A 26,799-nucleotide genomic window follows, 5' to 3' on the forward strand; every position below is an offset into this window, starting at 1 on the left:
ACCTGAACCCTCCTCAGGAGCATTCTATTGTTAAGAATATTATGGTATTATATAAAAATGGTGAATTATAGTCCACAAAACATAAACAGGTATACGTCAAAACGACCATACACAGAGAAAAGCGTAACCTTCAATTTAGATTTTAAATCTTACCTACATAAAAATCAAACAAAAGTACGATACAAAAGAAAGAGGGAAAAGAAATTGTATACACTTTTAAATCTTATGAATGGTTGACCTTAAAAAGCCATTTAATAATTAAAAACCTGTCGACGATATGTATTCGCTTTTTAAAAATCATAACATTTTATTCCAGCAGGAATCTAATTATATTTAAATTAATCCATTAGTTTAATTCTTCTTTTTAAAACTGACCGACTGTTTGCCAAGAGTCCATAGTTACAAGAGGTGAGTGCATGATTTTTGTTCATTATAGCATTTGTCTTCTGTTTGAATGTACTCAAATGTAAATAAATAGTTTTATGGAAAAATTATGATATCAATGTGAAAACAATCTTTGTGATTTAACTCACTGTTTATAAAAATCTGGCACTGCATGCAAGCGTACATTGAAAACCAAACCGTGAAAGTCGAGTCGCTTTTGTGGTGTTCATCGTCCTCATGAGGGCATAACTTATCCTTTTGTAATTTCACTTCCAATTTTAAATAATTGAACAATTTGGCGCGTGTTTCTAGAAATGTTGAATCACACTCTTAACTGAGTACAATGTACAAAATCCAATAACGTATTTTTGAGTATTCGTTGTATTCGTTATATTGTTCAAACTACTTTTTTTGGGTAGTTTCCCCCCCTTTTTTTTTTTTTTTTTTTTGTCATCTATACCTTATCTAGCTGTTAAAATAGAACGTCTGTATTAACTGATGTATGTAATATTTAGCTTGATTTTAAGTGTTGGCGGAATGAAGCATCTCACGTAAGGCTCTTGTCTCCCAGTTGCAGACGACGTTGTCATAAAAAAGTTCCAGAAATTGTAACGTTTAGCCAGACACCATTTTGTAGTTTATGTTTGAAACTAATGAATGATTCAGTGTTAATTCACTGAAGAACAATAGCTTAAACCGCCATTTTACTGTTTCCAGTATGAATTCGTTGACTTTAACAGTAATGCACCAGGATTCAATAATATGTATCGATCTTCATTGCTTCAGTTAAGCTAGTAATACAAATATCACAACCACTTAGGGCAATTTCATGACAAAGAAAAAAGATTAAAATCATCTGAGATTTTTTTATTGCAACAGTCTCGTTTGCATTGAGATGTTTCCAGACAAACGAGGAATACTTTAAAGATCACTTGAATAAATGTTACAACAGGAAAAGGAAAGAGGATTGATAGACAATGTTACAACAGGAAAAGGAAAGAGGATTGATAGACAATGTTAGCCAAGTTGCGGAAGTTGTAGTTTTGTTTTGATTTGTTTTGTTCGTTTTTGTTTTTCTTTTTTTTTGTATGTGTGAGATCGAGTTTTACAATCTTATTGTTTGAAGTTGTGTTTAGTTGTTGTTTGTTGTGATCGTTCTTTCACTTCGTATGTACTTCCTTACAGGTGAACATCCTCTCTATTTGGAGAAATATAAAAAAGGTCGACTGTTACCTCAATACAGAAAAATGGCCGATATCAGTAACCTTCAATTTTCATCTTATTGTCACTATATGTATTGTCTATATCGAGAATAGTGAATACGTCAAAGAGACAACAACCCCACCTGGATGAAAAAAATAGTATTAGCTTGCCGAAATGATCTTTATGTAAGAAGCATTCCCGCTAAGAATCATGCAAAATGGTTGGAAACCCTACATATTTTATTTTTTGATATTTTGTGTAAAATGCTTAGGTAAACAAAAAATAACATGCGGATTTTCATAGAACCCGCGTTCATAACAGATATGAATTATATAGAATGTAGTGCAAAAATCAAAATTATGGGAGAAAACTCTATAAATGACAAAATACAGTACAAACGATTTTCAATGTGAATTACCTCCTATGAGCAGACATATGGAATGAATGATTATACATTTCATCGTATAGACAAATAAATAACAAAAATGAAAATGTGTAGCCTTTTTTGGGGGGTAGGGGTGGGGGTATCACATATTACACAATTTGCATGATTCTTACAAATACTGATAATTAGCAATTCGTTCTAAATACACAAATATAATTTTGTTGAATACATAGAACACAAATTTCTACAATACTGTTTTTTATTCCTAGTTCTGTCGGCCGTTGAACGAAATCTGATCTTTATGTTATTGATTCAAAAAAAAGTTGTCTTTTTCATTTTAATGTACACGCTTGTAAATAATATATCATTAATTCATAATTGTAGTTCACATGATATAAACACTCTTTTATTTTAACAACCAATATTTACTATGTGACTCATTCATATCTGTTCAAATATTTACAATTCATGCAATTCTTGGGATAGATCCACCCACTTCAGATAACAAACGGAAAGATAATTACTAAGTCTACTAACGGTGTTTATTTTCCTTTGAAAACAACACTGCTGTTATTTGCAAAACTTTTGCATCGAATATTTTCCATTTAAACTTCATTAGGGAGAAATTTGTCCATTACGTAATGTGCAAATTGCCTTTTCTATTCACTGGTAAATTGCCTTATCCATCCACTTGCATTTTAACGTGAAACAATGCTGATATTGTTTAAAATATCGATACATGTTTCTGTTTAGATTTTGCCTTGACGACGTTACCACTTCTTATCTACCCATTATTTATTCCCATCTTATATCCCATTCATCATATCTCTCTCTCTCTCTCTCTCTCTCTCTCTCTCTCTCTCTCTCTCTTGTGTCAATGTATTATTCACCGTCGCACTATCCTTTGATTAATAGATCGACATCACAATTTGATAAAATAGTTTATACACCGCCTTAAAAACACTTCTTGCCAGCTGGGCTTTGATCACTTATTTTAATGCCATATCTCCCATAGATCCAAGCCTGATTTCTTGTAATTATCCCATAACCTTTTCCAAAATGCCGTATCAGTATTAGTAAGACTCGATCACTTATTTTAATGCCCTATCTCCAATTGATCACATTGCCTATATCCCTTTCCCATTGCCATATAAAGTTTATATCATTCAAAGTACATCACTGGGTATTTTACATCATTTCATATGTCAAGATACACCGAATCTGAAAAACGTTATATCCTCTCCTGAATTCCAAATGCTGTTAATTTCCGGTACATTTATCATTATTACAATCGAAGTTCCTATTTTTTTTTCAAAATGAGCTGACATTTTTCATCCCGGTGGCATTGTTTTCTCTTTCACATATTCACCTATCTCTTCTCTTTACATTTCCTTCATAAGATACATGATCCAATTTTTGATGTTATGTACTCTTTTGTTTCATCAGTTCGTTTGATTGTGTATTTGGCCTTTATCCAGGACCACACTGCATTCTCCCTGAAAAATGCTTATTATTACACATGAAAAATCATTTCATGTGATTTTCACACGAATTTTATGTGATTTTCATCTGAATTGAGCAAGTTAAATTCGTGACAGAGTTCACACGAATTTCATGTAATTTTCATCTGAATTGAGCAAATAAACTCTTTAACAGAGTTTGCGTGAATTCAAGTGAATCGAAAATTCACGTGTAATCAATGTGAACTTTTCACACAAAGTTCATGTTAAATGAACGTTCAAGTGAAACTTACGTTTAGTTCATGTGAAGCTCGATTCAGTTGGACTTAACTAGAGTAATATTTGTCTGTTTTGGCCACTTACTATTATTTGCTGTGACTTAAAAGATCATTTAAAAGAACACGTCAAAGGGCTCATCAATTCAAATAAATATATACGTTCTTCTAGAAGAAAAAAACCAGGACGCGTACCCTAAAGGTGCACCTGACCGATGCTCCCAGTTTTTAGCGGAGTCTGAGTTGCAAATAAACTTTTGTTACTTTGTATATATCAGTTTGGTTAGTTCGTGTTCTTTGTTGTGTGTTTCTGTTTCCAGGACTGGTCTTTGTCCCTGGATTACATCCTTTTGATTTCCACTAGAATATTGGTTCCCTTGATTACTCCTTCTACCTCTCCTAAGTTTTCAGTATATTGAATTGTAAGCAATCACTGACCTAGTCTGGAAGTAAATAATTCAGGGTATATGCTAAAAAGTCCACTTATTTCTTACATTGTATATATTAAATATTTTAAAATCGTTTTATTTAAAACCAAATATTTATGAAACGGTGTTAAACAGAAATTTAAAAATCGGAAAGGTAATTATGTACTTAATGTTGGTTTATATTAATCTAGATTTATAGCAACCCGAGTATCACCTATAAGCTTCATAATAAGTTAGATATAATTCCAGTTTAAACCAACCATGAAAAACTTGTTAGTATTACAAAAAAGATATCTATTACCAAAGGGTGTTTAGTAGATGAATCAATTAAAAAGTACAATCTCGTTCGTTTCAATACCACGAAAATCATTAGAGAATCTGGGATACGATGAAATGATCTAAAACCAAACCACTAGTAGTGCATTTGAACGATAAAATACAAGAGGCATCTTCTAGCCTTAACCCCCCCCCACCGCAATGAACATGTGTTGAATTATACCACAATTCTAAAGAAAAAGTTTACAAATCAAGCACCGTCGTGAGAGTAATGGTTCAGTACAACGTAATCAAAGGTACTAAGGATCAAGCGGTAATCGAAAGAATATACCCAATGAAAAAATGCATATGAAACAACCTTCTAAATGAAAACTATACACTATAAAAGCAGAGGACGCTTACCCTACCGGTGCACTTGGTCCATGCTCCCAGTTATTAGTGGAGTCCGAGTTGCTCATTTGCTTTTGTTACTTTGTATGTATGATTGTAGTTACTTTATGTTCTTTTTTGTGTATGTCTGTTTTCCATGTCAGGTCTTTGTCCCTGGATTACATTCTTTTTTTATTACCGCTATAACCTTAGTTCTCTTGATTACTCTTCCACAATGGCGGGTATAGTTGTTACTGTATAGTTTTAGTGTTTTAAATTTGTCGGTCTGACGTGAAATAAATGATTGTAAATTCAAGTAGTTTTCCAATGAATTTTGGTTTGTGCAAAAATAATTATGAGTCATGGTTATTGTATTGGTAATCCGGTACCAAAATCAAAGCATATCTTTAATAATATCGAGTCATATTGATTGGAATTGATGTCCATAAAATTATATTTTTTTTCCCACAATATGTCTATAGTTAAGCTTTTTTTGCAAGTCAGGACCTTATAGCAATCGAAACATTTTATAGTGTATACATACTTAAATTAGCTTTTTGCAACCCATGTAAAGGTTTATATTTACTCATATCGAGATGGCAATATGTGAGTAAAATCAAATCTGATTTAGATATCTACTTAAATTGACTTAAACTACAATGGAAAACATTGCAGGATAGGTTTGCATGTGTTTCTAAAACGTATGGAAAAATAAGCTACGAGCCATATTGAAATATATGCTTTTGTGCATATAATTCATATGAATTTAAAAATAATACAAAACCACATTTATAAGCAGATAAACACCATACGATTTTTATTCTCAAGTATTCTCTGAACTATTTCGTTCGATCTAAACTGTTTTTCATATTGTTATTTAAGATATGAAAAACGTTTGTTTCAATTTTCCTGTTTATGTCCAAAAACATCATTTGTCGTATGAACATGTACCCGTGGCCTTAACTAGAGGGAGAAATGAGCGAAAACTTTTCCTTGTTTGTGCTCACTTCTTCCGAATGTTTTTGACAGAGTGAAGATTTTGTAATAGATAATATAGACAAAAATGTCAATATTGTTATTTTTCAAACAGAATTTTCTAATACTTCTCATTGTCTAGAGAGGGCCCTGATATTACTGAAAATATATCATACAACATACTGTGTCAACAAACAAAAAATTAACAAAAAGGGAAAAAGTAATTACCCAAACTTCATTTAAACATTAACCCATTGTCATTTTCAATCACAATATAAAAGGCAAATAAATTTATTCTAGTTTATACAATTCATTAGGTGCAGAGTCTATTTAAACTCGGTATAAAAGTTCGATATAGGTAGTCAAAACACGAGAATTGATTTTCTCTGAACTTTAATAATTGTATATTCAAGTATTTCTATTCCACCTCGTTACCGATACACTTCACTGAAGTTGAAACTGGAGATGAATTAAGATGGAGTGCTGTTAATATCTAACTTGTATCGATCGTTATATCTTTACATCCAATGTAGTTACTTTGTGGAATTCATTAGGAAGTATTTTGCTAGTAACCAATTCGTTAAAATGGGGAAAACTAAAAGTACAAAGCATTACAGGTATTGGTTGAAATATTTTATCATTTCTTTTAGTTTCTTATATTTTTAACGATCTGATGAAAATCAAGTAGAAAACAAACTGTAAATGTTATCTTGTTGCTCTATATTTTCTGTTATTTTTCTTGAAATATCCTAAAATTGCTTTGCGAAATATTCTTTTACTCATATTGTCATATTCATCTTCGGATTATTCCCGGAGTATTGTCGTTTTCGATAATAGCGTGAATGCCATCTACTTTCGATGCACTTGAGCGTTAACTGCGCTTCTAGTATATGACTAGTATAAGTTGCTTAAGAGTAACACAAGTAAATGAGCAACTCACAAATGAGTGACTCCACTAAAACTTGGATCATGGACCAGGTGCACCAGTGTGGTAAGCGTCGTCTGCTATTTAAAAAAACACCCGCCGAGTTGCTCATAAAAACTCAGGTCCAGGGTAGACGAAAGAAAAAAGGAAAACTATGACACGTTGAACAAATCAGTTGTCACGGTGCAGATGGATCCATCGAAAAGAATTATGTTGATTTTGAATTTGTTTTATTGACCATTTCACTTTCCTGTTACTTTGGAACGTTGACCTTTGATAAACTCTCTTTTCATAGCGACGGTTAACCAAACCGAGAAACACACAAGATATCTTAAGATTACACCGTAATACCAGCCTTCCCCACCCCAAGTGCATTGCATGGTGCATAAACATGTACATCATATGCAAACAGGAAGATTTACCTTTGAAAGAGGGTGGTCAGTCTGTCTACTTGTCAACTGGGGGTGTAATATATCTAAACTTACTTGAAAATAGACAGGAAATGTTGAGTACGAATGGAATAGACATGTTTGCAAGTAACATTTGATGAGAGGTTACCCATTGAAACACGTGCATGCACAGCTTATATATCGAAATTTGTAATACATGAATACATAATTTGTATTGTATTTGAATAACTAAAACAAAATGTTGTTTTACAGTGAAGTGAAATGATGTTTTTACGTTCCATTTTCATATATTATTCGAAGACATAATAATAGTTTGTGGTACCTTATACTACATATAGAAAGAAATCCTGTGATGAACTACTATATTTATTCTACATCTCTAACGGTCTACGATTAGTTACAGAATGAATCAAAACCCTAACTTTAACCTTACCATGTGCAGAACTAATTAATAGAATGATGGTCTATAGAATGTTACAATGGCAGTATTCCCACGATATCAATCATCATAATCTGAAGATCGGAGCTGTAGATATCAATGTTTATTCAAGTGTCAATCACTACATAGTTGTTCTAAGCAATTACCCCAAGATGACGTAGCAATCATTGTCTGATTTGTCGTCACCAAACAGAACTATAGCAGCTCTTACCAAGTCTCGCTTTTGAATATTTACAATGACAACACCCATTTATTATTGATACAGCCAACAAAACTTCCCGGTGGTCCCACTTAATTTGAAAGGATTATGAAAAGTATGGCATGTTAAAATATTTGTACATCATCGTAAATTTTATCATGTTACTTTATGAAAAAAAATATATTTAATAAAAACAAGAGAAAGCACACTGAATACAAATAGGTTTTCGATGTCATACATCCGGTAAATGTAGACTTTGTATCTTTGTGCATGTTAGTGAGATTTGGAGTATTTATAAACACGATTTAAAATGAGCTTCTCAGTAATAGGGCATTTAAAAGGTTATCATACAATCAAACAATTAAGTAAAAGTCCACATAAAATTTAGATACTTCCTATGGTACAAGTGATTCATAATGTAGAAAAGACCCATCGAACAAACAATGTTTTTTTTTCGTTCTTCAGATGTATATGTTTAGTTAACATTAGCTTTTCCTGTAATACTGATCTGCAGTTTTGCGACAGTTCAGACAACCTATTTTTGACTTGAAACGTAAAGATACAGTGAAAGATTCACTTTTTGTCATGTAAAATTAATCTTCAGTATGTTGTGAATATAATTGTGGGAAAATCAATCAATATAAACATCTATGTATTATTTGTCAAGATATAGAACCGATTTCAGGATTGAACGATATTTATGGGCCATATGCATACTGTCCTGAAAAATAAATTGTGCAGTGCATTCATTTCTAATGATAAACATATAATGGTCCAGAAAGAGCAGGAAAACAAGCCTGCAATACTTCTACTACTGCAGTTCTAAATGAAAGCAATTTCAATAATTTCAATTCAAGACATAAAATTAACATATATAAATAACTCGACATGAGCATATATTTCACCCTTCCATCACTACTGCTAAAATAACCACAATGAAGCAATGTTATTTCAAAGATTTATAGACTATCTACAACTTTGGGTCTAAAATAATGTTACTTTTGTTATTTTTATTAATGATATTTTCCGAAAAAGGTATTTTCGGGAGGGTGATGTCGTTGCTTAATATCCGACTGACTTGCGTCGTCGAATAAAAACTGGTAGTCACTGCTTTTCCGTCAAACATGAGGCATTTAGGGGATTGAGCAACGATTGGTTGGCTTGGAGTCCGAATGGGGCAATATGCCTACCTGTTGGCTATTGCTTCTATGAGCATTAAAGATCCGCTTAATTCAGTGTGTTGCATTCGTTCAATCAGGGGTCTGTTCAACAATAATCAAACCATCAATCAATCCTAATGGTATTCTGCAAGAGCATATGAACTATGCTCATATCAACTTCTTGTCGTTTCTTTGATAACGAAGCCCTGTTTTAACATGATCTTTCATTCTGGTTCTCTCATGTATTATATGAGGTCTTGAATATTGTTATTACTTACTTTGGTTTAAAATGATCATAAATTTCTATCCCATTACATTTACATATATGCAGGGAAAGTACTCATTGCATCGCAGCTATTAATGAGCTCTTTTAAAAAATCGTCTTAAACATTATATAATCTTGAGAGTCTCTCACAAGAAAATGATGCCTAACGTTACCAACCAAAGGCTACTACAAAGCGTTTTAATGTAAATTATATCACATGTGAAAGTTGTCCATGCTGTTGGCTAAATTTTTATTGTATTGATGAACACTTTAAGTTCTATACTAATCCGGTCTTAGTTTTGGGAATTTTGACCAATGACCAGATAAAATAGTATTATTCGTTTAGGAAGGATCATATGTGATATATTTCGACTGTTTAAAATTCAAAATCAATCTTATCATAGTAAAGCGTAGATCTTAAACTATGTCAAATATTGCTCTTTAATGTGCCTATGTCATCAACCTTTGAGTGTTTACACTGCAATATTTACATTTGATATTATTTAAAATCCAACTATGCATATCAATTTTAAAAAAGAAAATAAAAGTAGCCTAAGAGTAATCAAGGGAACCAAGGTTATAGCGGTAATCAAAAGAATGCAATCCAGGGACAAAGACCAGACATGGTAACCAGGCATACACAACAAAGAACATAAAGTAACTAAAATCATACATACAAAGTAACAAAAGCAAATGAGCAACTCGAACTCCACTAAAAACTGGGAGCATGGACCAGGTGCACCGGTAGGGTAAGCGTCCTCTGTTTTTCTTAGAAACACCCGCCGAGTTGCTTATAAAAAGTCAAGTCCGGGGTAGACAAACGAGGAAAGGAAAACTATGACCCATTGAATAAATCAGTTTTCATGGTGCAAATGAATACACCATAACGATCCACGAGTTCATGATGACGACCATAAAACTTCTGTAGTGATGACTTCAATATTGTGGCAACATAACCCTGTTCCAGAAGCCTATTTGTTAGAGTTCTAGCGCGATACAAAAAGTCTGCGTAGCCTCGGCAGACTATGGCATAAGGTATGAGTTGTGATAAGAACACTCCATACGTAGGTGCTGAAAGGATGTTGCCACTGATGAAAGGAAAGTTGACAATTCTGAATGAAAAGTCATTACGTTTGTCGTAAAGTTTGGCCAGTGGTTTTTCTTTACCATCGATTTCTAAGTGTAGGTCAAGATATGAGGCTGACTTCACTGTTTCTGTAGCATCCTTTATCTCAAGTTCTTTGGGGTAGATGCGATGTATCAAATCCCCGAAATTAGGATTGTTTAAGATAATACGTTATCTATATAGCGGAAACTGAGATCAAAGGATCTAGCCAAACGATATTCTTTCTTTTGGATCAGATCAGCTATAAAGTCAGCCTCATAAGATAGAAGGAAAAGGTCAGCAAGTAAAGGAGCACAATTTGTTCCCATTGGAATGCCGACCGTTTGTTGAAAAACACGTCCACCACATTAGACAAATATGTTGTCGATTAGAAATTCCAGCATTTTGTAAACAGCTTCCTCTATATATATGATTTGGAATTATTTCTTACAAAGTATGAGGAATCTCTACCAAGAACTATATATTTGTATGTAGGTGTACCATCGTTTTTTGAAAAACAACGATGTACAATGTTTTTAAGTCGGGATTTTACGTTTGTTACAGTTCATTTCGTTTGCGACAAATTAATTCAAAATTAGATATAAAATGATAGCATAGTGCAATACTTTAGATAATGGGTTTAAGGGGGGTACACGTTTGTTTAAAAAAATTAATCCTTTCGTCAATGTAAATGTTGAAATAACTGAACATGAAATTTTAAAAAGATGAGCATAGATCGTCTACCTATAAAATATTAATATGCATATGTATTTCCCGCTGAAGAGGGTGTTTTATTTTGTTTTAGTGTGTTTGTTTGATTAATTTTTTTTGTAATTGTTTAGTTTTTGGATGTGTGTTTTGTTTTGTTTCATAGCTGGGTATTTTGTTTGTTTGAAACGCAACATATAAAAAAATAAATTTCTTCAAATTTTGAACATCATTTTGAATACCAAATAAGCATCACACTACATCATGCTTGCTTATATAATGAGTAACCACTTGTTTACACCATTTTGTGGTGTTCCTTTTTTACATGTGCTATATGTATATTTCCTTACTATTAAGGTAACTACCTTAAATTCCCGTTAAACTCACTTGGCTAAAATATAGTCTATCGGAAATTTATGAGTATTTACACAGGTCCAAAAATAAATAACGTAACACTTCTTAAATAGTCGTTCACACACGAAAAATATTTAAATGCAGGCATTTACACCAACTGGATGTAAATCAAAACTAATACAAACACAGATAAGTCAAATGAATGGAAATATAACATATTTCCATCGATGCTTTCCTTTGTATTTAACCTTACCAAATGAATTACCTATATCGTACCTAATGTGTCCATCAACAAGATCATTTTAAACATCTAAGATATGACTGACAAAGTATTTCACAATCTCAATTTTAAATCAATTGAACATTACATTTTAGTACATTATTACGTTTTCAAATAAATGGTATTTGCGTGAATTTTATATTAAACTGCAGTTAAATGTTTTGACGATTCGATATTTTACATTTCATTTGATCACTTTTTATATATTCCTCATAAAATTATATGTCGTATCAAATTAAGGTATAGTTTGACGTCTTTGAGATAAATTATTTGATATATTCAGCTTCAACTGTTTTATAACTATATCAAAACCTGAACAATTTGTCTCAGATCGATAGCATTTGTCCAGCTTAGCTATTTTCTGTGAAAATACCGTTGTTTGCTTGTTTGGATCAAAGCTGCAGTTCTACCTTTGAAATTATTTGGCGTCCGCTCAGCCATAAAAGTAATGATTAGGAAATCTTGGTTACGTGTAAATCATTTTGGTTTCAATGGAGACAAAAGCTTAATAATTATTAGTCATCAAAAGTACCGAAGATATTTTTTCTCATATACATATGTAATTATATATTAATGCTTTATGTCCAATAAAATTATTTTGCTACTAACATGCGTGTGTTTTTGAATATATTTAAACGATTCATGGTAATTTTAAACTGTTAGGGCTCCTTACGTTTCTCATGAACTACGGTTGTTTGAAGTAATGTGACACTGTTTACTGTTTAAACCAAACCCCTTTATGAATTTCAAATTGGTTTGGTTTGGACAGGTGTTCTATTGACAATGGCCCCCAAAACTAAACTGATATACAGGGACTTTAAAAAGTGTCTGGTGTATACAGTTTTTTTTCTAATTAAACTGATTTAAGGAGATAGACCCACGGTAAGGGACACAACTGTTTTGTTATTTTCAATGTATTATTTTAGTTATGTTATGTTATTTGTTGTGTTTGTCTGTTTTCAATGTCTGGTCTTTGTCCCTGGATTACATTCTTTTGATTTCCGCTAGAATCTTGGTTCCCTTGATTACTCTCCTACAATTCATTGGAATGTGTGTATTTAGCATTTTACATCAATCTCATGTAAGCATCAATATAACTTGGACTGATTTAATTCTGTTTCAAATGAACGCGCGATAAGCTTTGGTGAAATTGAATATGATACAAACATATTACTGTTTTCAAGAGTTATGTCCCTTACCCTTCGCCACCTAAAAGGGACTCTAGAACACTCGGATATAGACAGGTTTTCTAATTCAGTGTTCCGTTAAGACAAGTTTCACTGTGTATTTTCATATTGTCAGATGTAAATATGTAATTCTCAGCATGTTTGTATAAATCTTGATTGAGATTATAAAGTTAATGTGATGCATTCATATTTTTAGAAGACAAAAGAGGACACAGCAAGTGAAGAGGTATGTTACAAATCAAAATCACAATTATGAGATATAAATTTATCAGTCTAAAGTGGTTGTTGATATTAGTGGGATCTTTTGTATACAAACAAGTGGGCAACAATGATAGAATATGTGCATGTGTAAAAATAGAGTCAAAACAAAACATCGTTGATGCAAATCCGTGTCAGTTTTTATGTTTATAATCAAAAATTTTATTTACAGAAGATCTGATGAACAAACAAGCCGCTAATATTCTAGAACGTCCATTCATTAATGGGAAATATTTTACAAAATCCTTTTCAATGTTATCGATAACATAATATAATATATACTATTTTGCGCTTTTAGTTTAATTCTTACATATTTTTATCTCAGACTTCGGACCTATATTTCTGAAGGATTAAATATAAATCTATAGCATTTCACAGTGAATGAAGGTCTTAGTTGGGGGACTTAAGTACTCAAATTTGCATGCGTTTAAGTCAATACTTCTAGGTGTTTAAAAAGGAAAAACAAGATTCGTAAATCGTAAAAAGTAAGTGAAGTTAGAATGTATTGTTACCCAAAAAAATATGATCACTTTTTTTTAATATGACTATCAGCTTACTTTTTCATACGTGATTCTTTGTTATCATATACACACTAGACATTAGAAAATCATAGTCAGATATGTAATAGGCACACGCAAACCGATGATTGTGTATTTTCCCTTCAATAGAGAATTATATTCTTAGGATTTTTATGTTCCGTACTATGTTTTATCAAATTTTGTTGAATGGTGGTTTACGTTTGTACTTTTTTTAACCATTTTATTTACGATTTAACCAGAACTTCAGATTACAAGTAACAGAGGACCTGGAGGAAATGCGAGATCCAACAAGTCGACACATATAACCTGTATGAAATTAGATAAAATGTTACCCGTTTTACCCTGTTTTGCAAATTATTGACGTTGTATTTTTAGCCTCATGGATGACAATGATGCCCTAATACAGATGTCAGAGGACATCAAGAAATGTTGGGTCAATGTTAGTGATATACAGAATGTTGTGTAAGTAAAAATGTTGAAACAATACTTTATTTTATAATACATTTTATTAGAAAAAAATTCTTTTAACCATTTTCATAGTGTGACATTAAAAATGAGATGTATTTGTTAATTTTATTTTGTATGTCCTACTGGGCACGTCGATCATTATACTAGTATAGTGATGTCTATTTTGTAATTTGTGTAATTAGTTACACATTCTTGAATTTACTTGAACCATCGCATTATGTTTGATTTTTCCTCGTATTGGACTACAAATTGGAGAATTATGAACATTGATGACCAAAAATACCGTCAAATCAAACCTCAGTCCCAGACGTCAGTAGGATTTTTTTTACATATTTCCAGAGACAAATGGAAGAAAGTTGAAGATTCAACATTGGCAACAGCTATAAGAATTTGTATGAAACTGAAAGGAAAACAAGGTTTTCTTACCAAGTGAGTTTTCGTTGCTTTAGTTTCTGTTTTTTGTTTGTTTTTGTTTTGTTTCTGTTTGTTTTTGTTTGTTTTTTGTTTTTTCTTGTTTTCTTGTTTTTTTTATGCTGCTGTTATGCCGTTAACACTGCTGTTGGAGTAGTACAAAGCAATACATTGAACGTGGTTATCAACATGGTTAAAATAGTGAATGCTTTCCAAAAACAAAACAAAAATCCTGCAATTGAAAAATGTGCTATTTTGTTTTTTAAATTTCTCAGTGCTTATCAATATTTTTGTCTTACCACAGACTGGAACAAGACGATGCTTTCAAGTTCGGACTTGTGTATGACGAGTTTTCGCGATTGCTTTATACCATTCGTTTAGCTTTCAGTGAGGCCGAATCAGGAGTATTTTCAAATGAGGAAGCAACAGAAAGGTATGATAATGTGTCTGTCAAACCAATTATGACAGCCTTTTAAAAAATCAAGATATTTACATTGAGTTTTGTATTTCATTGAAATTGCCAAAATGATCGATCGTGATTTGTCAAAATTTACCCTTGTCTTAAAGAAAATGATTGAATATATACAATTTCTTTTCCACTGTTTTTATGAAGACTCAACGAAAATTTATCCACAAAAGTAAAGCGCCGCTTTAAGTAAATAGATCATTTATACGACGGTGGCTATATCAGTTCCAAACGCTAGTTATAACCAACAAAATCGCTTAAAAACACGGAACCAACGACATATGCAAATTGAAATGTAATAACAAGCTGCTCGTTCCAAACTAATTTATGGATGCATTAAATGAACTATTATTGTACTTTGTAAGTGGACTAATAGCTCATAAATTATACGTTTAATATCCTCTTTTAATTATCTCCTACATTTATTTAATTTTTGGTTTCATAATTCTGTACCAGATTCTGTGAAAATGACTTACCATCCTTACTCGAACTATGGGGTAGCTGCTCATTGATAACAGCTGATTTAATGGTGGCCCTAATAATGGAGTAAGTATTATATTATATAGATATCATTCAATTGTTCTGAATATATATATGACTCAGAGTTCTGTGCCGTTTCACGGTGAATATAAGGACAGATCCAATCGTGTTTTTTTAAAGATTGGGATAGCATTAACACTTTTGGATTTGACTCTTTGTTCTCAGGCTTTATCTACTTGTGCCTTCCAATAATAGTCACAAAATAAATTTTCTTTTAACCAATCACGACTTGGATATTTCTGCCCTAAATGCATTCACCAAAATGAGCATGTAATGGTTTTGTTTGTATAGTGGCATATTTTTTTTTTCGTTTTTGACCACCTTTATTTACAAATATGAGCCCTTGCACGTCAGTCCCCGAGTTGTCGCAAGCATATTTCACAATATCAAAAAAGAGAATTTCTTTTCTACTTAAGGCTACACAACTGTTTAGTATTATAAATAAAGATATAAATTCAATTTCAGCACAATCCTGTTGCCAGTTCCTGATTTATGTTGATTTTAATTTCGTTATCCCTCCATTTTTTAAATCCTGATTATTATATAATTATTATGAGAACACACCAAAGGTTTTTCTATGAACAATTGCTTGGTTTTATCACTTTTTTTGTCCAGTTATGCAGTTTTTTACTTTAGTAATGGTTTTGTACTTGGTGTTAATATGTAGTCTCATATGAAGTCCCATTAAATACCCCATCTATGGACATTTTAATATCGCAATTGACCATTGATTGATTTTATCATTTATCTATAGTTTAGTCAATGTAACTAATATTATATTCCTTCAACTTAATAATTAATTGATAGCTGCAATATCTATTTGTTGTATCTTTTAAACAATTAATATTGCACCTAATCAGTTGCCGTCTGTTCGTGTGCAAAATACCTGTATTGCATATCAGTTATGTACAAAGTATAACTAATTAGTATGTGACGCTGTACATGAATGTTCTTATGTTAATTCAGTTCTGATTGATGTAAGTGTTTGCTAAGATATTCATGAAATATCCAATAACACGCATTTGTATACAAAGATCAATCAATTCTAGGATTTTTACCCTTTAACTACGTCAATTTCAACTACATGTATTTGCAATACGTTATTGAAGGAAAACAGTTGATATATTATACCTGCCTTTGTAAAATGCCACCACTAGAAAGAAATTTCAACCATGAATATTACTCTTACAATAATGGTTGGTTACATTCATTGCACAAAGGTTACTTTTTTATTCATTGTTGAAACATTAATGAAGTTACTATGGAACATGTCACGAACAATGAACATGTATAAATTAGCAAGGTGTTCTTCTAATGATGTCTTGCTTGAGAGGAAATAATTTCTTTGATCTAATTAAAAGTATGACTGTTAATTGCTATATAAAGCCAATGCATGTAAGATCTAACAAATTTTTCGTTACACTTTCTGTTTAAATGAATCTTCTGGTCTTCCAATCTGATTTCAATAAATTAATAACTATTTTGAAACCAACATCAGAACGAGGAAAACGATGATTTAAAAATGTTATCTAAGTGGGAAGTATACTGAATATTAATGTAGGAGTAGTGTTGTGATTTTCAATGAAACAGTCATCCACCAAAAGTCAAGTAACGAACAATTTAAATCTACAGGTCACCACATGGTCTTCCATGGCGACAAAAAAATCCATACCATAAAGCAAGCTGTAAAAACCCCCAAAATAAATGAAGTGAAACTACTCTCTCATAAAAGTTTTGTTAGAACGATGTTATTTTAAAGAGTAATCAAGGGAACCAAGGTTATAGCGGTAATCAAAAAAATGTAATCCAGGGACCAGACATGGAAAACAGACATACACAACAAAGAAAATAAAGTAACTAAAATCATACATAAAAAGTAACAAAAGCAAATAAGCAACTCGGACTCCACTAAAACCTGGGAGCATGGACCAAAGTATCAGATGTACTAAAGTAAATTTTGTTTTTATGATCACTTATAAACCAATATAGGATATCAATTAGTTTTTATATCGTGGATTTATAGCTCTCGCCTAACCTTTTTGAATATAACACGAAGTGTGTAAACAAAATTAACATAATTGGCAATCAAGTTTAATACGGAAATGCACCAACAATTTTCATTTCAGTTTATTTTCATAGAGAACCCTTTTAGACGCTTCAACATAATACCTTAAGAAGTGTTGTATTTGCATACAATATCAAAGTACTTAATAAATTAAAGCTTTTCTTTTTGTATACAGTAACTGGGTTTCCTCCTCGGATGATCATGACGACTTGGCAAAATCCCTCACTGTGTGTAGTACATATTGTGTCAAGCAGGTAGTGCTGAGTTGTGATGTGACCAAACATCCTATTCCAGACAAGTAGGTTTAGTAAAAAAATAATCTATATACATGTATATTTATATATCTTAAACTCTATTCGATGTTGAATGAAGTGTAATTCATAAGTGTCATCTTTTTTCCTCTTTTACTCGCATAAAGGATTTTTTTTTTTTTTTTTTTTTTTTTTTTTTTTTGTTTAAGTATCGTCGACGATCATGAAATCTTGATTCTTGAATTATCATCATGGTCGTAATGTAACATCGCAATCTTGATACTGGTATAAAATATATTGGTTCGAACATACATAAGGGTTAGAGCGTCAGCGACGTCCTCATTAGAAACAAAGGTGGCTCAAAATCGTTCAGTCGATATATTTCGTAAATTACCCAATGCTGTTAGGACGTAAAGTATGTTCAACATCGTGGTGCATTTAAAGCAAAGTCAAATGGCTCAGTCCCTCAAAGGCAAAGTCTAAATTCATACCAAAACTATATGACGCAGGTTTAACCCGTAATTATTATTGTTCTTCATAATTTGACAAAGCAAATTTTAAGTACCAGTCCACATAAAATTCAGACACTGCCAATGGTAAAGTGATCCATGGTGTAGAAAAACCCACCAAACAATGCTTTTTCAGTCTATATATGCAATACTTTAACATAACAATTACCATTTCTGTATGCAGGTCTGCACTTTTTAGAAAATCATACATTCACCTCCCACTACAAACAATCAAATGAAGCCAATCCAAGAACGATAACTCTTGCAATAATTCCAATTTCATGTACAATCTATATAATTTTTATCTCAAAAGCGCAACAACCAAATGAAAAACTAAGACTGGTAAAGTGTGGTAAGATGTGATCAGTAACTGTTTCTGAACTAAAAATAAACCTGACATTGGTGGGTTTTGACATGCATGAATCACCCCCTGTCTGATTTTTAGAAAGACTGCTACTTAAGATATGAGCTGTGACTTTCAATATTTGTTAATGATACGAAACTACTTTAAGGGTTAACTTTCTGTCAGACTGAAATCAGGCTCTAAATGCTTCTGAGGTCTTAGAATAAATTTGTACTGATTGCCGTTATAAGGACTTCGTCCTCTATAAACCATTACATAAGAAATTGATTTAATGTCGTATTTAAGTGTACATTAATTCTATATTCTGTATCAAAACGCTATATCTATTGTATCATTCAAATACTGCAAAATAAAGAATTCATTATCTGAACTTGAAGGTTGGTATGCATGCGATCCAGGTATTAAAGTTGGCGATCAGAATAATGATCGCCAATTTTTAACTTAAAATAAATCAATAGTACTAGCAATCACAATTTACTTAAGTTATCTCGTGTCTTTTACAGGATAAAAGAAAATACCAAAGACGTGATATTCAAAGTAATAGAACATCTTACATTTGCAAGTGACTCTTTGATAAAAGTTGTCAAGTGTGCAACGTCCGTCTTGTAAGTTTTATATGTTAGATTTCTATTATCTATTGTCTGAACGATAGCTAGTAAGACAAAGTACCAAACATTGTATAAAACAGTTTTAAAAATCAAAGCTACTCAAAACCGTAAAGAAAGGTGTACAGAAGGTTGTGGGATAAACATTTAATTTTAGAAGTAACACGCTTTCTGATTATATAAAAAAAACTTTGTCCATCTCCTAGACTAAATTTTGTGATTCGACTGTGACGACATTTTTTTATGATTTACTCGCTTAATTTTGATACTAAAATTAAATTATAAGGAATGACTTATACTTTTTCGGTTTATTTAAAATAACCCCAATACCAATGGTGCACATTTGAAAATAGCTTGCTAAGGCGGTTATTTAGTAGGCACCACTTTTTAAGGTCATTTTTTCATAGACCAAAAAATATAGCAGTCGTTCTTTACATATCTGATTTATTTGGTCATTCAAACAGAAAAAAACCTATGGGGTCCTGTAAAGGGAGAAAGTTATGTGGGGGTCCTGCAAAAGGAGAAAGTTATGTGTGGGTCCTGTAAAGGAAGAAAGTTATGTGGGCGTCCTGCAAAGGATGAAAGTTATGTGGGATCGATCACCATTAAATAGTATTATAGAGAAACTTTAAGGCAATTTTAAGAGCTTTCGTGAACTTATTCGATAAAATAAGCAGAAAATGGTATTTTATTTCCCGTACCCATTAATCATATTGTACCCAACCAGACACGGTAATGAAGAAATAAGAATTTTATAGATGAAATAAAATTTTAGCGTGAATATACATTAATTGATATAGAAGAAAAAATTGAAATATTATTGTGTTAAATATGCCTTAAATACAATTTTAATTTTTTCTTCACATCTGATTTTTTCAGTGAGGATCACCCTGCAGAAGACGCTATTCTGAATATGGTAACATGGTCTCTTTATGGGCTACACTATATTTCCCTCAACGTACTTCAACCACTTCGTACAGGGAGGTAGGTACTCATGGAGTTACTTTTTTATGTAAAAAATGTATATGATGTAGAACATTTATAATTCAATCCCTGTAAACATTGTGGAAAATGTCAAATAGTCAATAAGATTCTTAGTCTTGTTATCACTGGACAGCAATGATCTGATCAATAAATGAAAACAAAAACTATCGTCAAACTCAATTTTTAGCTCTATTAGTTGTCGCTCTGCCATCTACACCAAAAAACCTAATGAAACATGTTTTGGGTGGGAAACCAACTTTAAACTTTGTACACTAAGTTAAAAATAAATGTAACCTTTATAAAAATTCAAGACTATTTGTATGAATATAATAAGGATTAGTGAGCAAATGATAACAGCAAACTTTTACTGGTGTTCCAAATCATTTAAAACTTAAATGTTTCCAGTCAATCAGTCGTTTGGATCAGGAAAAGTGAATTAAGGATATTTTGTAATTTTCAGTAAGGAAGATGTTGACGATGATCTAAAGAAATTTTCCAAGTCGCTTCAAGAACTGTTTCCACTATTAGGAGAGCTGTTGGAGAAACACAAATTAGAGTATGTAAATTTAAAACAACGGGAAGGCAAAAGCATCATACAAATTTGGTATTAAAGCATAACAAAAATATATAACCTGTGATTGTTTGGAAATATATTGTTAAAAAAACTTGCAATTTAAGCTTATTGTTCTCTTCTGTAATGTGTAACTTTCGAAAGTGTACATGCATCATTAATTTAAAAAAATAAAGAACTGAATGAATATAAATTCCGAAATCGTAGGGCAGAGGACGAAGAGAAAAAAGACCACGTAGAAGAAAAGAAGGACGAAAAGGATGACAAAAATAGCAAATCTAAAGACAAAAACAAGAAAGAAGATAAGAAAGACGAAAAGAAAATTGAGGATGAAAACAAGGACAAGTAAGTACAATTCAGTGTAAAAAATTGTTACAGCGTTTTAGTGAAGTAATTGCCAAGTATTTCTTCATCATTTAAAATAAAACAGTTAGATGATTTGATTTTAGTAAAACCAAAATAATGTTGTAAGTTGAAACTTTATTTCATATTTTGTTTTTGCAAAATGAAGAGTTTCTGTGGACGGGTTGTATTAAGTAAATTTAGGCAGACTGCTATGTATAAATATACCAAAGAAATCATACAACTAACAGCTTGTGATCATTATAACGTTATATATGTTACATCGTTGCCTGTATCAAATTAGGGCCATTTGGGTTGTCCCAACTATCCAGTTTTTGCCTTGATATTGTCATTGTCATATTGTTATATATGGATTTTCCTACTTTTGGGTACTTATTTTGACATTGCCTAGAGTTTGCCTATTATTTCGATAATTTTGCTATAATTCTGTATTTACAGAGAACCTACCATCGATGATTCTCTGAAGCAACTAGAAAGGAAGTATCAGCATTTTACAAAGGAATTTCTAGGAAGTGGAAAGTAAGTGAATAGTGCACTTTGCTTATGATAAGCTTTAAAAGGGTGGCTAGTGGGAGATATATATATATATATTGATCCATTGATCGCTTAGCATTGAAATTAGTTACATTGTTGGTTTGATATATATAATGAGCATGAATACCGGCGTTAAACTTTTCTCTTTGGAACAGAACATTATTACATTCTTCCTTCATGAGTCTAAGTTAAAATAGCGTCATACAATCTTAAACATACATGAAATATGAAGGAATGGAATATCAAGCCACAGTGCAACAAATAAGTAACACAAAAAAAATCACACAAACATTCTGATATAAGACAAACATATTTATCTTGGACTACAGTTGAGTGTAATAACCAATACTCAAATTCATTTTAAAGAGTAAGCATTTGTCAAGAAGACCCCAATGGCAGTGACGTTACGTTGTATTATCGTCCAGAGCAATACAATGAAATTGCTGACTGCACAGTTGGTCCATGTGAAATGAAAGACAGGAGTGCATGGATCAAGGACCTGCCACTTACGGAGGACCAAACATTGGTTTCTGATATTTACATTGTTCGAAACGGACCTTTAAAGACAAGCAGTGATGTTGAAATAGATTTCGTTGTACTACCTGTAGCAGGTGATCGACCAATTATTGTCAAGGTCAACAGTGGGGGTAACTGGAATGATTTGGACGATGTACAACAGGTAATAAGAATTCGACAGATCTAATATCAGTTGATTTTAGGTTCCATAACTTAGGACAAGACCGTAAGCTCATCGACAACATTGAGTTATAATAAAATAAATTAATACATAGAAACACAATTCTGTTGAAAAATAACGGTTTTCTTGTACATACATTCTTTTTTCTTCGGCTCATGTTACATGTGACTGCAAAGCAGATGTACTGGTATATTTTCAAAACATCATCCATTGAAGTCTATAACTTATTTGATTGGTTTTTTTTTCAGGAAGTGTCAGAAGCAAAAACGCACCTTTCATTCAAAATATCAAACTTGGAGGCTTTTATAGCATACACAGACAATCCATCGGAAACAGTTGAAGTAACACCACAAGGATCAACATATACCAATGCTACAAATGAAAATGTGAAAGTTGTATTTCCACAAGACATAGTCGAATCCCCTGTTAAGGTTCAAATTAAGGTATGTGATCAATTGTTCATTCTAATATGACGTCCTTAACAGGCTTTAAGACCACAACTGTGGTCAAATTTCGATTGTCATATGAACAGCACGCGATTTATTAGGGTTGTCATTGGGCGTGGTTTGTGTGTGTGTAAATTAATGTCCACTTTAATCATGTAAAGAAACACACGTAACACTCCGATGTGTATCAGCTGTTTTCATTCATTTCAGTATCACTCGGGGTAAAATAATGCGGCATAAATGGTCAGCCCGTGGTAAAATAATGATAAAATGGAGTTTCCGTGATTTATTTTTAAATACACAGGTATCCATATCCGATTCTGACAATGGTAGAGGTGATTTATGAGGCAGAAAAAAATCCTTGAACAAACAATACTTGTATACCTTCATACTCCCATGTTTTAGGAAACTTAAGTCCTTTCAGCATGCAGATCTGTATTTTGGAGAGGAAAACACTTACATGCATCTCCGATAAAGAATACTTCAGAACAGGTATGTCAGCCCAATTTTTTTAATGGAAAAGCCAAGCATGAATGTTCACTTAAATATTCATCAGTATGCAATAATTATTTTGAAAATATCCTTCGCTCCCTTTCTTGTGATTTTGTCATGTTTCTATCTCATAGGTTGTTCATCATGACTCTCGGGAAGTCGCAACATATCGAGAAAAATGTCAGGACTCTGTGATGGGTATTGTGAGTCTATCAGACGCAGTTGAAATACGAAACGAAGGTGATGTTGATTTCAAAAAGAATACGACAGTGTTTGTTGGTATGGATGATGCCAATAGCTCAGACAAAGACACAATCGTGGTAGTGATACGTTATACTGATAATGTGGTACAAGTGCTTGATAAGACGCAGTGTCGAATGACCAAGGAGGGGGACACCTACAAAGTCGAGTGCAAAGGAATTTGGAGGTATGGGTATTGTGAATTCAGAAACCGTTGCGTCCTTATTTATAAATGTTGTGTTCGTACTTCAAAATTACCTCATTTAATGTACTTTTGTTGTTCATCATTGGAAGAGTTTAGTGAGGTACACGAACGGTACATTCTGCTGAAATTGTAAATGAATAAGACGGTTGGGTTTTCAGTTTTGTAAGAGAGTTTATATACTAAAACGTAAACTTACGTTCCTGTATGTTCGATGGAGTAGTAATGTTAAATTGGGAACTAATCACTTGTTTCCATAAACTGCATATCAAATAAACTGACACACTTTGGTACGGGTTTCATCTTAGATCATTCCAGTTCTTATGTGTCAAATGTCCATGGAATTAGGCAGAAAACTACTGGGAAAATTCAAATAATGTTCTTAATATTTCTGTGTTTTCTTGTTTTCAGCTTAGCGGTTGCAAGGATTAAGAAAATCTTTTTGAACATGAGAGACTCTTTAAAGAAAGAATTTCTAGTAATGTCCGGGAAAGTGCAACTGTGTAATTTGGTGACATACATAGATGACTCGTCACGTGACAAGGCAAAGGGCGGTGCAATGTTTTGGTTAGACGTCGTAGAAAAAAATATGCTCAGAGAGGACATTGAAATGAAATCACAATTAGGGTTCGTAGAGGTGAAACACAGCCGATCAAAGGATTTAGCTATACAACAAAACCAGACGTTTGACCTTGTACTGGAAGGTCAAGTGAAATTGACACTATCGTCTGCAACCAGCCAGCAGTTCAAAATGACATATCTTAAAGGTGCTGATAACCACCTGACAATACCCCTGGAAGTGAAAAGAGATCAGGAGAAAGACCCGTTTGCAACTTTTATTTTGACAGAGGAGGAGTCAGACACTCCTCAAAATGTGGTGTCTATTCCCGTTAGAGATTTATTTGAATTAAAGTCAGGTATGTACCAAAGTTAAATTATATTGTATTTCAATAACCTTAATTTAAAGAAGTATGAATAAGTTATTCTGTACTTTCGTCAGTAGTTCTAATATTTTAAAGTGCATACATTATGCATAATTTAATTTGAATTATAGGACTGAAGATTTTTTCCCATGTCGTCCGATATCTAATCCAGCTTAGAGAGCATACAATACAGCTATCCTCGCCTCAAGGAGTTTTTGTGAAAAACTACAGGATCAATGAAAACTAAATTCTATAACCACATAATATAATTATCGGGAACTGTGTTTGCAATTAAAATATATTTTCAATGTCGAAAATTACAGCCTACTTTGAAAACATTTTAAAATGCTTTCACAGAAAGACTTTAAACGTAGCATCAGTAAAATGACATGGGTACCTTCTGGTATTTGTCTCTGGATAACATTCTTTTGATTTCCGCTAGAATCTTTGTTCTCTTTACTACTCTTTTCAATTGAATTTTGACTTCACGTTTGCAGAGGACCTGGCATCACGGCCACAAGTTAAACGAAGTGAAAACAACAACATGCGGGATGAATTAAGAAAGAAAGAAGAAGGTGAGATCGTCGGTCATATTTGTACACTTGATTGACTTTAAAATGTGAATTTATATCAATTTTGCTATAAATGCAAGATACAGTGTGCAAGTAGGTCTTTAATAGACTTTCAAATATCTAGGGGGAAATATCTGCAAAGAGTCTTTAATACATAGAATAAAGAGGTAAATCTAAAAATATCGAACCCTAAGTGGTAGTCCATTCACAAGTAAATATTTTTTTCTTGTGTAAAGATGTCAAATGATTGGTCGTTTTTTAACAATTCATTTTGTTACAACATACGAGAGATACTCGTTTCAACTAATTTTTTGTCTTCATGAATCACATTTTTTGTTTTACAACTCGTTTGTGCCAGTATAAGTGTTTCGTTACGTTGCCAATAATGACAATTAATGCATATGAACATGCATCATGCAATATTTGATTGAGGATTCGTCTTGATAAATTGACAGCGGTTTTTACTGGCTTCTTAAAGATGAAATCAGTCATTTAAAATGATACAATTTTGAAAAAAAAAATTTTTATTAAAGCCACACGTTCAATTTTTGCAATACATATTTAATTTGCTCAAATTCTGGAAAGTATTAATATCTGCGGATACTTCTTCACTCTCTTAATTTACACAGTTTTGCAACGGAAACGTTTTATTTCCTGCTCTGATCACAGCAGTTAATATTTCCATTAAGATGATACATTTGAAACCTCTATTAAAATTGGCACAATTGGGTTCTTCAACAGAACTTCACTGTGAAAGTGTTGTTGTCGTTCAGGCATTTTCTTTTTAATTGTTTTGTTTCTTTTTTTTTCATCAACAAAAGCAATATAAAAGTGCACGTTTGCATCATGGTGTTAAGCCCTGGATATCTTCAGTTAATTGAATTCAATTTGATCAAATTATTGTATATCATGTATATCTTATTTCAGCTGCTCGTTGTGTTCTTGCGCATGACAGTCTCATGGTCCTGTCAAGACAGCTTACAGAGAAAGACCTTAAAAAGTTAGCACTTCAACTTGGCGTAAGCCTCAGTCTTATAGAAAAAATTAAAGACCAAGTTGAAGGTGATACGGTTCGAACAAACTTTCAAACATTGTGTGAGTGGCGCGGGAAAACAGGGCGTGCAACAATGGTGGACTTCCTGGTATCGTCATTGCGCACGTGTGGCAGAAGTGATTGTGCTAATGTTATCTCACATGTGAGAAGTTTACAAAGTGGTTTAATAAGGGAGGATTTTAAGCGATAAACACATCTTTCAATACAGATTTTTTGCACCGTTGCTCAACCTATTATAATTTGTTCGAAAAAGCATTTTTTATATTAAATAAGTTCACTCCATTTGTGATGTTAATAAATCGAAAAATGAAACTTAAGAACAGAAGACGCGCTTACTTAAATTCAAACTTTTGATACCGGGGTATTGACAGCCAAGAATGGATGCTTACATGAAAAACAGATGTAAAACACAACAAACACACCAAAAATGCATATACTACCGGCCACCATCTTACTTT

At 32.5% G+C, this 26,799-nt stretch overlaps 1 protein-coding gene across 2 annotated transcripts; it reads left to right on the forward strand.

Annotated features, from left to right (window-relative positions):
* Positions 1-281: 281 nt before the first annotated feature.
* Positions 282-26,623, forward strand: LOC148602737 (uncharacterized). Of its 2 annotated transcripts, none has more exons than XM_088551386.1 (18): positions 282-408; positions 12,984-13,013; positions 13,960-14,046; positions 14,392-14,481; positions 14,768-14,896; positions 15,386-15,475; positions 17,710-17,832; positions 19,162-19,263; positions 20,143-20,247; positions 20,708-20,803; positions 21,026-21,163; positions 21,620-21,700; positions 22,082-22,394; positions 22,661-22,855; positions 23,485-23,777; positions 24,204-24,709; positions 25,213-25,290; positions 26,215-26,623. In XM_088551386.1, exons 3-18 carry the CDS (start codon positions 13,964-13,966, stop codon positions 26,529-26,531), a joined length of 2,739 nt encoding a protein of 912 aa, XP_088407512.1. In that variant the 5' UTR covers positions 282-408; positions 12,984-13,013; positions 13,960-13,963; the 3' UTR covers positions 26,532-26,623. The 2 variants fall into 2 exon arrangements, with proteins under 2 accessions (XP_088407512.1, XP_088407511.1); XM_088551385.1 differs by lacking the exon at positions 282-408 and adding an exon at positions 6,157-6,372.
* Positions 26,624-26,799: the final 176 nt, after the last annotated feature.

The sequence above is a fragment of the Perna viridis genome, chromosome 11 (assembly GCF_037379345.1).
Source record: "Perna viridis isolate PV_CMFRI_1.1 ecotype Kerala chromosome 11, ASM3737934v1, whole genome shotgun sequence".
NCBI lineage: Eukaryota > Metazoa > Mollusca > Bivalvia > Mytilida > Mytilidae > Perna > Perna viridis.